Source organism: Lasioglossum baleicum, chromosome 11 (genome assembly GCF_051020765.1).
Source record: "Lasioglossum baleicum chromosome 11, iyLasBale1, whole genome shotgun sequence".
Classification (NCBI taxonomy): Eukaryota; Metazoa; Arthropoda; class Insecta; order Hymenoptera; family Halictidae; genus Lasioglossum; species Lasioglossum baleicum.
In genome coordinates, this window is record NC_134939.1 from 3,873,419 (window position 1) to 3,889,107 (window position 15,689).

The 15,689-nt window shown below is 40.5% G+C and overlaps 1 protein-coding gene across 1 annotated transcript; it reads left to right on the plus strand.

Annotated features, from left to right (window-relative positions):
* Positions 1 to 82: 82 nt before the first annotated feature.
* LOC143213336 (uncharacterized) lies at positions 83 to 12,146 on the plus strand. The gene is made up of 2 exons (XM_076433086.1): positions 83 to 384; positions 8,930 to 12,146. Exon 2 carries the CDS (start codon positions 9,018 to 9,020, stop codon positions 11,760 to 11,762), a length of 2,745 nt encoding a protein of 914 aa, XP_076289201.1. The 5' UTR covers positions 83 to 384; positions 8,930 to 9,017; the 3' UTR covers positions 11,763 to 12,146.
* Positions 12,147 to 15,689: the final 3,543 nt, after the last annotated feature.

A 15,689-nucleotide genomic window follows, 5' to 3' on the forward strand; every position in this document is an offset into this window, starting at 1 on the left:
GATCAACGGTGTAAGTGAAGATCGATCCGTGACGATCGAAGGCGAACTGTGTAATCTACGTATCGTCACCTGGTCGCACGGAAATCACGCTGTCCACAGGATGTCCGATCCACCTGTCCAACAATCGTTGGCGATCGGTTAAAGCCTCGGTGCAGACTGAAAGCACCGTTCAACGTCTTCATTTTAATTCATATCACAAATTATAACGCCGTGCAGGTGCTCATGTGTGCGTGCATGTACGGAGTTACGCTTCGATTAGAATGCAAGGAGAACGTGTCTCTCGGATCCAGGATTATCGCACTTTTTCTCCGAGCGGATTCGCGGAACCCGGGGATAATTGGTGTGGTTCGGCCTCATTACGATGACCCGAACTCGTGATTAAAGGTAGGCATACTTATTTGGCAAAGTCTTGCGCGAATCATCATTACGCAATCGTAGAGCGTGCTCATTCACCGTAAAAAGAATTTCGAGCGTCAAACGACCGAGAAAGAGTGAAGAGAATTTCAAATGACCAAGAAAGAAGAAAGAGAATTTCAAATGTCCAAAAGTAAAAAGAATTCTACATGACCAAGAAAGAATAAAAAGAATTTGAAGTAATGACCAAGTTGTTTGAAAATAACGTCTAATGAAAACGACTATATTAAAAATAAAAATTAAGAGACGTTTTTCAAGTTTGCTAATGAAGTTTCAATGGGCTAGTTTGTCGTGGTTGGTTATCGAACTTGTGTTCCTGATTCGGAGGAATCCTCGCGTTAATCATTGATACCAGGCGTTCGTTAGAGTTAATTAATTTTCATAGGAGAGCATCGAGATTACGGAAGCATCCGCTGTACGAAATAAAGGAGGCGTTCACCGACACGAACGCCTCGCGACGCTTTCTAATTTAATCATTTTCTGATCCAATTCCTCCGCTGCTTCCGTTTTAACTGTGCATTGTTCCCCTTTTTTTTATCTGTGCATAGAACGTACAAGTATGTATTGAATAAATTGAATTCATAATTCCTAAAAGTCACGACGGTTTATCATCATTTTTAAGAAGTTTAAAACCTGCTAATTAAGTTGAAGATTAATTAATTAGACACACTCTCTCTCTCTCTCTCTCTCTCTCTCTCTCTCTCTCTCTCTCTCTGATGGTAATTATGATGAAGAAGATGGTGGCGCCATCGGTGGCGGAATGATGAAACTGATAAACAAACGACACCGATAGGTAAAAATACCATCCCTACCTGCTTGTACTTTAATCACAGACGAGATATAGGAATAGACCTGACACCCGATGCATTTTGGTGTCCATCGGTATTGGGTTCCTAGTAGGGCTGTTCGAGTACTCGCAAAATGCGAGCCGAGCTAAGCTCGACTCGATTGGTCGAGTCGAGTCGAGTACTCGCACGAAGCGAGCTACTCGCGCCGACGTCATCGGCTCGCATCGGTGCGAGTTACTTGCATCGATGCGAGTACTCGACCGGCTCGATCAATCCAGTCGAGCTTAGCTCAGCTCGCACCGATCCACAGTGCGCCGGGATGCCTGTTTCTTGGACAAAATTCAATAACTTTTGTTCTGTTTATGATAGAGACATGAAACAAAGTGGTTTTTTATTTATATTGAGAGCAATCACAATATGATATTATTATAAATATAGTATTTATTTAAACATTAAAAAACGATATTTATAAACAAAATTTTGTTTTATTGGTGGTTTTCAGTAGATATATGAATTCGCAGTTCAGTTCTTCCGAAACTGAAACTTCGTTTTAAATTAAATTTTTTTCATAAATAGCAACTGATCGGAATTGTGGAAGAAATACTAAAAGTTGCATTATACAACTTCTTCATGTGGACCTATATTGAAAATTTAACAAATACGCTTTGTAGATCTGTGTTAATTGAACAACAAACGTCTACTATTTGATCTTCCTAAAATTCGCGTACAGATTCGCTTGTAACTAATTTCCTACTGAATTTTTTAAATCTTTTTCTCAAAAACTGATTTATTTTGACATAGTATGAACATTGTTTTAAATCGATATGAAGCAGTGACTTTTTCGATTTTTGTCAATGGTTCGGCGCACTGTGGCGAGCGTGCGATTCGTACGAAACGAACGGCATGCATGAAGGAATTGATTCGAAATAAATTCAAGCGTAATACGACATTGAAGTTCTCGCCGTGCCACGTTTAAATTATTATATTGTACAAACTTTAAAAAACGCAATACTCTTAAAAAAATAATTTTTAAAATATTTTATTTGTCTATATTTCAATATATGAACAATACTTCCAGCAGATACGATTAGAATCCCACACCGAATGATTTTCTTTTTCGTTAAACACTTTTTTTTCTTCTTTCTTAACCATATAATTGTTGTAGTGATATTTCTCAAATATATTGTCAAAGCAATATTTATATTGCATTTTTACGTTTGTTAAAAATGTTCAATATTACATAATACACATACAAAAGGTAAAGAAATATCGAAAAAGTTGATTTTTATTTTTTTTAAGTACATTGCACTATATATATATGGTATATATAAAATTCTGAAAAACATTAAGAAAAATGATTTCGACAATATCCCATTACTGAATTTTTATAAAACTGTTATCTCCCATACTTCAATAGGAAATATGCATTTTTTTAAAGACGTTCGCATAATTCGAAAATCTGAAAAGCATATGCATTAATAATCACGATGGGACACAACTAACATATTAATATAAATAAACGAGTTATGTACTCTGGAAACTTTAAAATAAAACTCATTTCACGGCTACACATCAGATACATTGTATACATTGTTCGTTTCGTGTAAGCCGTTCGCTTCGGTGCGAGTAAGCTATCTTCTCGCATCGGTGAGATCGGTGCTTTGAAAAATATATTTAATATATCTCTACAACAATTATATGGTTAACAAAAAAGAAAAAAAGCGGGATTCGATTCGCAGCGGGAGACCTTGCCGTCTGCACTAATTGTATCTGCTGGAAGTATTGTTCATATTAATTGAAATATAGGCAAATAAAATATTTTTAAAATTATTTTTTTAAGAGCATTGCATTTTTTAAAGTTTGTACTTTATTTTTCTGAATACAAGAATGTTCACTATTACATAATACACCTACAAAAGGTAAAGAAATATCGGAAAAGATTATTTTTATTTTTTTTAAGTACGATGCACTACATAAAAAATTCTGGAAAAAATTAAAAACGGTTGTTTTAACAATATCTCATTATTGAATTTTTATATACCTGATATTTCCCAAACTTCAATAGGAAATATGCATTTTTCCGAATTTTTGGTAATTTCCAATTTTTTAAAACCTGTTCGCAAAGTCTGTAAAATCTGAAAAAATATACATTAATAATCATGATAAGACACATCCAACATAATAATTTAAACGTGGCACGGCGAGAACTTCAATGTCGTATTACGTTTGAATTTATTTCGAGTCGATTCCTTCATGCAAGCCGTTCATTTCGTACGAATCACACGCTCGCTGCGAGCCGCGGTAAGCTCGACTGGACTCGCATCGATGCAAGTAACTCGCACCGATGCAAGTAACTCGCACCGATGCGAGCCGATGACGTCGACGCGAGTAGCTCGCTTCGATGCGGGTAGCTTGCATCGATGCGAGCTACTCGCATCGTGCGAGCCGCTCGCTTCGTGCGAGTACTCGACTCGGCTCGACCAATCGAGTCTCGACTCGACTCGACCAGTCGAGCTCGAGCTTAGCTCGGCTCGCCTGCAGCCCTAATCCCCAGTTGACCTTGACGACTTTTCGATGGTCACGCCAAAAACGAAAGAGCGGCCGCTAGTAGAACCTAAGTAATAACATTTTCGTCCAGTAGGGGAGCTGGGTACATTGTCTGCCGTCACTGCATCAGTAAATGTTGCCGGTAAGTCAGGAGCAAGCGTGACGTCACACAGTGTCGGTGTGCTCGAGGAGAGTGTGTGGCACACCCTCGACACTCGGGCAGCGTGTACGTGTGCCTAGACGGATCGCAAGGGTTCGGTAACTGACAAACCATTTCTCTATTATACACATTTGAAACCACTACGTAGTCTCAATCGCTAGATAAAAGATCAATCTATTGCACATGGTGTCTAAGTTGGCCTACTTTTGCGTTTTCGAAGCGTAATTTTCAATCTTCGGCAGCAAGATGTCTGTACCGCGCGGCGCACTTACACACTCGCCGCACGGGCAGCGTGTACGTGTGCCTAGCCGGATCGCAAAGGTTCGGTAACTGACAAACCATTTCTCTATTATACACATTTGGAACCACTACGTAGTCTCAATCGCTAGATAAAAGATCAATCTATTGCGCACGGTGTCTAAGATGGTCTACTTTTGCGTTTTCGAAGCGTAGTTTTCATTATTCGGCAGCAAGATGTCTATTCGGGAGGCTCTGCAAGCAGGCTTGACTTTGACCAGCCGTACCGCGCGGCGCACTCACACAGTAACCGCTCGGGCAGCGTGTACGTGTGTCTAGGCGGATCGCAAGGTTTCGGGAAGCTTCAAATCATTTTTCGTCCTTCGCCGCCTCCTGCACTAGGTACCTATACTATATCTATATCTATACCATGCAATACCTTCCTATACCTGGTATAGCATAGAGCACTAGGGTCGTTACGGGGAGCTATGGGGAACAATGCTGGCGTTGCCGACAACTGCTGCAAACCATTTCTCGTCCTCCGCTGCATCCTCCGCCGTATCTTCCGCCGCATTATAAATTATTGTAATTATTCTATACATTATAAAAATTGAAGCAATTATTTTAACAATGAATTATTAGATTGCAACGAAAGTTCGACGCGTTTTTAAATAAAAATTCAAAGATGAAATTAAGATATTTATGTATTCATAGGATCATTGAATAACAAATACATTATAAAAATTGATTTATTTATTAATAGTATATTTAAATATATGTATATATGGTTTGTACGCGCGCCGGCGAATCTCCGGGGAATGCAAAGTGCACATTTTATAATTTATAATTTATTATAATTTATTGTAAAAGTAAAAATTATACGGGCCGCCTCTTCGGCCTCCGTCGCGCCGCGCGCTGCCCCGCGTCCTATCAACTCTTTGAAGACTTCCTTCAGTGCCTGTCTCCTTAGTATTTTCTGCAACATCTAAAAAAAATTAATGATAATAAAAATAACATAGGAGGCCTAGTTGGGACCAGGGATTGAAAACTGTTATGATATCGGTTCCGGTTCTCGAAACAGTTATGAAGAATCGAAATGGTGTTGTAACTGTTACACCACGAGAATATCGGTTCTGGCTTACATATGTAAAAATCGGTTACAGTAACGGTTTTGGAGAACCGATATTATTTCGGTTTTATAATTGTTAATTTTCGGTTCTGGATGTCGATTCCCGATTTCGGTTCTGTATTCTGTGTTGTGTTCGGCCTTATACATATGTATATTCATTATTCAAGTAGTTCTTTATTGTTATTCATAATTTAATAATTTTTAAATTAGTAAATTTTTATAATTTGTCTCTACATGCATTATTTGAATTATCATCTGAATAACAATTTATTGTTGAAACAATAGTTTAAAGAAATCAATTTTCATAATGTATAGTTTGTTTCTATATTCATTGTTTAAATTACCATTTCCATAATAATGTTTATTTAAACAATTGTTTTAACAACAAATTATTATTGGAATAATAATTCAATTAATGCATGTAGAGACAAATTATAAAAATTTATTCATTTAAAAATTGTTTAAATTATGAATAACAATAAAGAACTACTTGAATAATGAATATATAAGGCCGAACACAATACATAATACAGACCGGAAACCAGAACCGACATCCAGAACCGAAATTTAACAATTATAAAACCGAAATAATATCGGTTCTCCAAAACCGTTACCGTAATCGATATTTACATATGTAAGCCAGAACCGATATACTCGTAACAGTTACAACACCATTTAGATTCTTCATAACTGTTTCGAGAACCGGAACCGATATCATAACAGTGTTCAATCCCAGGTCCCAACTAGGTATCCTATGTTATTTTCATTATCATTAATTTTTATTATATGTTGCAGAAAATACTAAGGAGACAGGCACTGAAGGAAGTCTTCAAAGGGTTGATAGGACGCGGGGCAGCGCGCGGCGCGACGGAGGCCGAAGAGGCGGCCCGTATAATTTTTACTTTTACAATAAATTATAATAAATTATAAATTATAAAATGTGCACTTTGCATTCCACGGAGATTCACCGGCGCGCGTACAAACCATATATATATATTTAAATATACTATTAATAAATAAATCAATTTTTATAATGTATTTGTTATTCAATGATCCTATGAATACATAAATATCTTAATTTCATCTTTGAATTTTTATTTAAAAACGCTACGAACTTTCGTTCCAATCTAATAATTAATTGTTAAAATAATTGCTTGAATTTTTATAATGTATAGAATAATAATAACAATTTATAATGCGGCGGAAGATACGGCGGAGGATGCAGCGGAGGACGAGAAATGGTTTGCAGCAGTTGTCGGCAACGCCAGCATTGTTCAACCAGTGTTCGTGCTTCCCGCGCGTCTCGCTCCCCGTAACGACCCTTATAGTGCTCTATGATATACCAGGTATAGGAAGGTATTACATGGCATAGATATAGATATAGTATACCTAGTGCAGGAGGCGGCGAAGAACGAAAAATGATTTGAAGCTTCCCGAAACCTGGCGATCCGCCTAGACACACGTACACGCTGCCCGAGCGGTTACTGTGTGAGTGCGCCGCGCGGTATGGCTGGTCAAAGTCAAGCCTGCTTGCAGAGCCTCCCGAACAGACATCTTGCTGCCGAATAATTAAAATTATGCTTCGAAAACGTAAAAGTAGGCCATCTTAGACAGCATGCGCAGTAGATTGATCTTTTATCTAGCGATTGAGACTACGTAGGGGCTCCAAATGTGCATTAGCGAGACGTACTTTTACTAGAACCGGACCCTTGCGATCCGCCTAGGCACACGTACACGCTGCCCGAGTGACGAGTGTGTGAGTGCGGCGCGCGGTACAGCATCTTGCTGCCGAATAATTAAAATTATGCCTCGGAAACGCAAAAGTTGGCCATCTTAGACACCATACGCATTAGATTGATCTTTTATCTAGCGATTGAGACTACGTAGTGGTTCCAAATGTGTATAATAGAGAAATGGTTTGTCAGTTACACACTGACGCTGCATCATCGTGAGCCGTATAGTGACGTCACGTTTACGTATGAAGCCTAACTTACCGGGAACATGCTTTTTCTCGTCCACTGTTTTACCGATGCAGCAGAAACAGATATTAGCGCCCCGTAGCGAAAAATGCCGGACCTATACTAGTATCCCACCCTCCGTTTAGGGGTATGTTTCCGTACTTTACAAAGTGTGTGTTTGAACACGTATGGTTTAACATAATAAACGTTGCATTGGCATTGTATGTGACCTCGCAACTTCTGTTGCTGTATGATTTTTCTATAAGAACCCTAAATTTCTCGATATTTAAGAAAATGTATGTGTCTTGACAGTGGCAGCACTGTCGCGCCGCCCAATTTTTGTCGAACTCCGCTACATGCTGCCGAATAATGAAAATTACGCCTCGAAAACGCAAAAGTAGGCCATTTTAGACAGCAACGGCAATTGGTGGGTCTTTTATCTATCGATTGTGACTACGTAGGGGCTCCAAATGTGGATTAGCGAGACGTACTTTGTAAACTACGAAACCCTTGCAATCCTCGTGTACATATACAGTGTCTAGCGGTGTGTTAGGGTGCCACCACACATTTAATAAAAATTATTTCAGTTCAGAAAATATTTGTTTTCATAGTTTATTTTGCAATTGTTTTAAACAGGTGCATTGCTATGAAAGCACCAGAAAATAAAAAAAATAAAAATAATGATAATATAGCCCCAAGTGTCCTCTTTACGGCCCCGTTTTTAAAAATACGGATACTTCAAAATTGGCGACATGAAAATTATTTGAAGTGAACGCTGCACCGAAATATTGTATGGTGCAAGGGCCGTCCTGTCGGTTGATGCAGGACGAAACTAGAAGGGCCTCTCACAGACGGGCCTACCTGGGCCTACCCACACATTTGAAATGTCTGCCAGACGGCTCTGACGTCACCATGTCTGTCGGTCGTAGGATGCACTGTAGCGCACCCTTATACACCCCGCGACAAAACTATACATAGATACCCACGACGTTTGAAAAGAAATTAATAATGGTGAACTTTTCCCTATTTCGCTTTCCGTGTTACCTCCAATTCGTAAAATTATTCGTGGAAAGTTCTCAAGTAAATCCTTCCAATGGTTTTCTGCCAGGGCGACCAAGGCCTCGGTCGCCGTGGCTGAATGGTTCAATAAACACGGCCGAGCAACCCGACGGCCATCCAGGTATATCGGCGCGAAACCGCAACTAATGGGTTTGGATGTTTCCCAACAAATGGGGCTTACTTCTTGTAAGGCGGATTTGTGCATGGAATCTAATAAGTACAGAAAGGCACGGAAAGTGAAACTGTACGTTTGTTCTTTGATCTTTGCATTGCGGGTGTGTATTTAACATATGTAGGATTTCTTGGATAAGGATAATCCAATTACTAAAATATTTACAGATGTAATGCTGATGCTCTAGAAATGCTAATCAAGTTGATTTCGGTTTTTAATTATTTCTGTAAAACGTTCAAGGATGATAAACGCACTGATAATAAGTGCCTTCCACGCGAAATCTGCAATTTTTCGATTTTTTGAGGTTTTTGTTTTTTTTCCCATGCAAGATTTTCAATTTAAAAATCTTGAACGAATTGCAGAGAATGCACTTGTACTGTGCATTTGTTCTTTGGTTTTTGTGTGTGTCTATCCACCGTTCTGTTGTGTGTATGCCATCAACATGTTTTTGTATTCTGTTTGCAGACAGCAGCGGTTATCGAGGCTTGGCCTGGAAAAGCAGTCAACGGGTGCGGAAAATGGAGCGCCGGCACCTGTTGGAAACGAAGAACCAATGTCGTGGGAGACAAACGCCGAGCATTTCGTGGCGATGGGCGAACATAATAAAGAAAGGGAAGCATCACCGGCATCAAGCGTACTGGAAGAGGTGTGCGACAACACCATCTGCGATAAACCCATAGGAATTGAAGAAAGCATGGAAATTGAAGAATTCGTAGAAATTGAAGAAGTCATAGAATTCGAAGAAATGGAAGCAGAAAATGCAGCGCCGGCGTCAGGTGGACTCGGAGGAGAAACATTGCGCAACATGACAGAAGATGTTGGAGAGACGACAGACATGCAGACAGTCACTGCTGCCGACGAAGAGGAGTACTACGTCGTGGAAAGAGGAACGACGACCACGTCACAGGCGGAATCGTGCCCTTCGGACAGGTACAGCATCTCTCACCTGGCCTACGTCGGCGAACAAATGTTGAAGGTTGCCAATCACTCGGTGATTACATGTTCGTCGACGAGCATCCGTATAGAACGTACGAAGACATCGGGTCTGAGGACAACCATGCATTTGAGATGCCAGATGTGCAATGAGACATTCCAAGTCCATAGTCTGCCCGCAGATACTAGAGAGAAGTCGTCTGTTGACATCGAGCTGAGTGCAGTCGTCGCAGCAATGACCGCCGGAGGCGGATATTCACAAATGGAGGGACTTTTCTCAGCCATCAACGTCCCCTGTATGACGAAGAAGACGTACCGTAATTATCACGACAAGATCGTGGATAAATCCCAACTTATTGCGGAAGAAGCAATGTCGGCAGCGGCTGCTGAAGAAAGAGCGCTAGCCATTGCAAGAGGCGATATCTTACCATGCGGAACTCCACACATTCCCGTCCTGGCTGACGGGACCTGGATGAAAAGGTCCTACAAAAGCGGAATGTACAACTCGGCGTCGGGTGTTGGCGTGATCATTGGATTTTACACCGGGAAGGTCCTATACGTCGGAATAAAAAATCGAATCTGCAGCATTTGCCAGAAAGCAGCGAAACTGGAAAAAGAAGCGCCGAAACACAAATGTTTTAAAAATTGGGGCAGAAACCAGCCATCGACACAAATGGAGGGCGACGCCATCGCAGAAGGTTTCAAGGCCAGCAAGGAAACACACGGATTAGTGTACTCAACACTAATTGCTGACGGCGACAGCAGTGTATACAAAAAAATTTTGGACTGCAAGCCATACGGAACATCGCTGCGCGTGAAGAAGATCGAATGTACGAACCATTTGTTGCGCAACTTCTGCAATAAGATGAAGGATGTTGTGAAGAAGACTCAGGCTGGCTACTACAGGAAAATGGTAGAGAAAAGTATTCGGCGGATGCGCACGGGAATTGCGAGAGCTGCTGCATCCAGGATGAATGAGAACGTGTCGATAGCAGAGAAGATCAAACGTTTGCATGAAGACATCGTCAATGTGACCAGCCACGTTTTCGGAGATCACAGACGGTGCGCCAGATATTTCTGCGATGGATCTCAGAAAGAAGATGAAGTCAACATTGTTCCCGACTTATCAAATCAGGGAGTGTATAAAAAGATACAGGATATCGTAAATACGTTGGCGGCGTACTCTGAAAGCCTCCTCTATCAGAGCAACAATAACGCGGTGGAGAGTTTCAATGCCATCGTCGCGAAGCACATTGGCGGGAAGAGACTCAATTTCGGTCAAAGAGGATCGTACAACGCAAGAGTTTACGCTGCTGTGATCCAGTTGAACACAAAAGCAGTAATGTCTCGTCTGCAGACATCCCTCGGCGGCGCGCCCTCACCAATTTTGAAGAATTTGGAGGAACGACGTAAAAACGAAGCATCACAAAATGCCCGTAGGAAGAGTGGCTGCAAAAGGACAAAACAGCAGTTCCCTGCAGGCAAGGATAAAGATTACGGACCAAACGCACAAAAGCCAGACATGGAGCCACATATATATGAACTGCGCAAGACAGCCCATATGAAAAAGCTAGAGGATCAGGCGCAAGAAAGGGAACAGATCCAGCAGGATACCGTTGGTCAATGCAACAACAGCAAGTGGCTGACGTACAAGTCAGAAATGTTGACAGCGTCAAACTTTGGCAAAGTGTGCCGTCGATTAAAAACAACGCGGTGTGCCAAACTGGTAGAGGTACTGGTCCGCCCAAAGCCTCTAAACGTTGCTGCCGTACGACACGGAAAGCAGAACGAAGCTGCTGCTCTCGCAGAATTGTCGACAAAGGAGAATGTTGAAATTAAAGACTGCGGTCTTTTCATCGACGCATCGCTTCCCTATTTGGGAGCATCACCGGATGGTTTGATCGGTGACGACGGCATTGTCGAAGTAAAGTGCCCGAAAACCGCAGAAAATCTAAAGCCGGAAGAGGCATTACATACAGTCACAGCCGTCCGAGAGATGTTTGAAGACAGTACGGGCAGCGCAATGAGCAAATCACACGACTACTACTACCAAGTGCAAGGACAATTGCACATAACGGGCAGAAAATACTGCCTATTTGGTGTGTGGACAAAAAAAGGTATAAAGGTAATTCGAGTTGAAAGAGACGACGTCTTTTGGCAACTTAAAATGGAACCACAATTGTCGCGGTTTTATATACATTGTATGCTGCCCGAAATTATCGACAGCAGAAAGGATAGAGGAAACCAGAAGATTAGGGAACCCCAGTACATCCTAGACGAAATAGCAAAGGCAGCAAAGAAAAAACTTGAAACTGCCCGACGCAAAACAGCACGTACTAGTTCAGCTGGCACCTCGAAAATGTAAGTATTAGAAAAATGTTAAATATCTGAGGTTGAGGTGCTCTTACAAGTGCAGTACCACTGATTCTGTCAGCTGGCACTGCACAATTGTAAAGATAGCAAAAAAGTTTTAAATATCCGACGTCGAGGTGCTCTTACAAGTGCAGTACCACTGATTCTGTCAGCTGGCATTGCACAATTGTAAAGATAGCAAAAAAGTTTTAAATATCCGACGTCGAGGTGCTCTTACAAGTGCAGTACCACTGATTCTGTCAGCTGGCACTGTACAATTGTAAAGATAAAAAACAATTTAAACTGTCCGACGTCGAGGTGCTCTTACAAGTGCAGTACCACTGATTCTGTCAGCTGGCACTGTACAATTGTAAAGATAAAAAACAATTTAAACTGTCCGACGTAGAAAGAAATGTTGCAGTGTGCGACACAGTGGAATAGGCCTAAAGGGGATACCACTGACTAAAAAAAACGCATCTACAATAGTACCTCATGGGTGATGTGGAAAACTGTTGACACGCGTGCCGTCTTATATTTTCGCCAGGAGCCGAGGCATTCTCAGCCGCAACGGAAGACGCGGTATTGGTAAGTAACAGAAATTATGGTAATTGCACATAAAAGGTTACACCTCGCCAAATTCCAATGAAATTTAATGTGTTGTAAAACTCAACATTCTGAACAAGTACATATATTAGTATACTATTATATATTTTCAGACGCAACTATATATTTTCATTCAGATAGAATTGGGCTATTACAAACTAATTTTTTCAATCTCGACAATCAACTTTATAATGTCGAAAAATTTAAACAAACTCTGTTTTTACGTTTTCTCGATTAGAGGTCAGAGTGATTCGAAGTTTCCCTTGAACGAATGGAGCTATAAAAATTGGCGTGACAATGAGCTGGTAAAGGCCGCCGTGCACCCCTGTTTCAGGTAGGGTCATTATGGTATTATGGTCATTTGTCTGTACGGCTGGTCCCGAGAAAATACCATTAAACTGTTTACGACTAAATAACCCTATTTATACCTCGAGAACAATATTAGCAACCACTCTTTGCCGAGGTGTTCGTGTTTACAAAAAGAGACAAACCTTGGGCCTGACTGCAATAGTAATCAAAAAACATCTGGAATACCGGAGTGTAGTAGGAAAAACCCGAGTAATAATGTAGGGACCCTAGCGTGCCAGATTTCAGAAGAAATGATGAACGAGGTTTGCAGAAACATTAACCAAAACAGTATTAAAAAATTGTATAAATATTTACCGAAAACTTCCAAATACTCTGCCCCCTCATCGAAAATACGTAAAAACAGAATTTGTTTAAATTTTTCGGCATTATAAAGTTGATTGTCGAGGTTGAAAATGTTAGTTTGTAATAGCTCAATCCTTTACGAATGAAACGAAAAAAAGGTGTAGTTCAATCGGCCAAACAGTTCCTGAGATGAAAGTGAGGCCTGTTCTCCATAGAGAACAGCCCCGGGAACGGCACATAAACAAATCGAGCCTATCATTGCTAGGTCTGCCCATGCCCACCACAGCCGCGCTCGTAGTCCCAATGTTACACGCTACATGGTATGTGTGGTCGCTGTAGCCAATGCTTCGACGACAACAGCCGCAAATGCGTGTGAAACGAGGCCTGCTTCCTCCACTCTGAGCCAATCGGCCGCGCATTCAAACCTATTTACACACGTCACCGTACTCCCGCCCTGAAAAGCTTCTTCTCAGGCTCGCATCAATACAATGACACTAGTTCGGACCCATACGAGATGGCGCCTTGCCACCCCCTGCAATCGCATAGTAGTGGGCGGTAACGGTATAATCGCTCGTACGGGGCAGTTCAAATTTGTTTTCAAAAATGGCATTTCGTCGGAATTGCAGATAGAAATACTAAAAGTCGCATTTTAGAACTCTTTAGACAGTGGACTCATGTTGAAAATTTAAGAAATACGTTTAGTAGAACTGTGCCAATTTTATCGTATTCTGCAAATTTCGTCAATATCGGTCAACGTGTTAATGAGCAACAAACGTTTAAAGATGATAAAAATTGCAGATTTTCACAAGGTTAAATTCCTGCAAACGACTTTTTTCATTTCGTAAAAACTTTAGTAAAGCTAGATTACTGGAATGGGCCACTGTGCCCCGTTTTATCGGTGGTATACTTTTTACCGTAATGGACTTTCGGTCATAAAACGTCTGTATACCTGAAATGCTAATAGGCACCTTCGCTCCGGAAACATTCATCGCGGTCAATCTGCAAGCGGGAAGGAAATGTAATTTTTCCCACTACCTGGTCATTGTTACATTTATTTTTGACGGCAGAGAAACCTTCATAAACCTCTTTCACATACACAGGCGTGCGATATTATTTCGGTTCTGTAATTGTTATTTTTCCGTTCTGGATTTCGGTTCCCCCGGTTTCGGTTCTGTATTTCGCACTGTGTTCGGCACATAAATTTTTTTTTTATACGTTGCAGCACAAACAAATGCAGAAGGCGAGGAAGGATTTCTTCAAAAATCTGCGGAGACGCACTGGGCAGCGCGCCGCGGAGGCCGCGGAGATGGCCGCGGCGCGGCGCACAGTGGGACCTTTCTTTCTAATCGGAGACAAAATCAAAGAACTTTCGATAGAAATGAGGCAGAGTGATAAAATTTTTTGTAAATTAAAGCTGAAACTTTGCAGAATATGGGAAAAATAGGGAGATTATGGTAAGAACGTTTTTGAACGTTGAGAAAATTCGTTAAACTTGCACAATTTCGAGAAAATTGTGGTTTTTCCAATACCACACGCTGAAAAAATATTTTTTTGAACATGCTGTACTTCATTTCCCGTAGATTTTTTCACGCTGATTTCAAATCTGGTCTCAAAATTTGTCTACGACCTCAGGATATTGCAAAATCGATTTCTTGAAATTCTACATGTTTAACGAATTTTCTCAAGGTTAAAAAACGTTCGTACCATAATCTCCCTATTTTTCCCATATTCTGCAAAGTTTCAGCTTTAATTTTTCAAAAATTTCATCGCTCCGTCTTTAATCATTGTTGAAACATGTTTAAACAATCATAATGTATTAATATTGGATATCACTGTACTCGGGAAAGTCTACAGAATCTTCTGGTGTAAAGAACAATTCAATATCTTGTATAATAACATCACAAGATTTGTTTAAAGTTGAAAAATATGTCTTTTTTTCAAACTGCATTTTCTCAAAAACTGGACGTATAGGAAAAAAATGAAAAACAGATTCGGAATCAGCGCGGAAAACTCTATAAGAATCGTATAGTGGGAATCGAAATACTTTTTGGCTGTTGGACAGTGTTACAGCAGAAGCATGCGAGTATGCAATCTCAGTTTAGTAAGTAAACTGTCAGGGGTGGGCCCGACGGCTGGGTCGGGTAATGTACTCACCGCACTGAATAATATTTACACTATGAAACTTGAAAATCAAGGAGTGCATATACACGAACAACGCAAAACAACAAAGAAATGAGAAAAAATTTTGCAATAATAATATGCTTGCTCTGCAAGCAGGCTTGACTGGTGTTCCTGATCTCTCAACATTTTTCATTTCTCGAGAAATGAGAAATAAGACTATATTTCTCGAGAAATCTGTAGAATTTCTAATAAAATAAAAAGATATTGGAAAACTCATGATATTTGGAATATCTATTTATCGAAATATATTTACCGAAAGCGGAAGAAACATTAACTCAACGTTTATTCCTGTCCAATATGTACATTAGGATGGCCCCTATGCAATACTTGGAGAAAAATTTTTATCAAGACACAATGCACGCAACTATCCAGTACTGTTCCTTTAGGTGAGCAAAAAATTTGTGCGAAGTTTGAGATCGATCGGATAAAAGGATGAGGTGGCGCACATAAATTGAAAATTGTGTGAAATTCACCTAAACTGTGGAACATGGCACATTGTTGGATT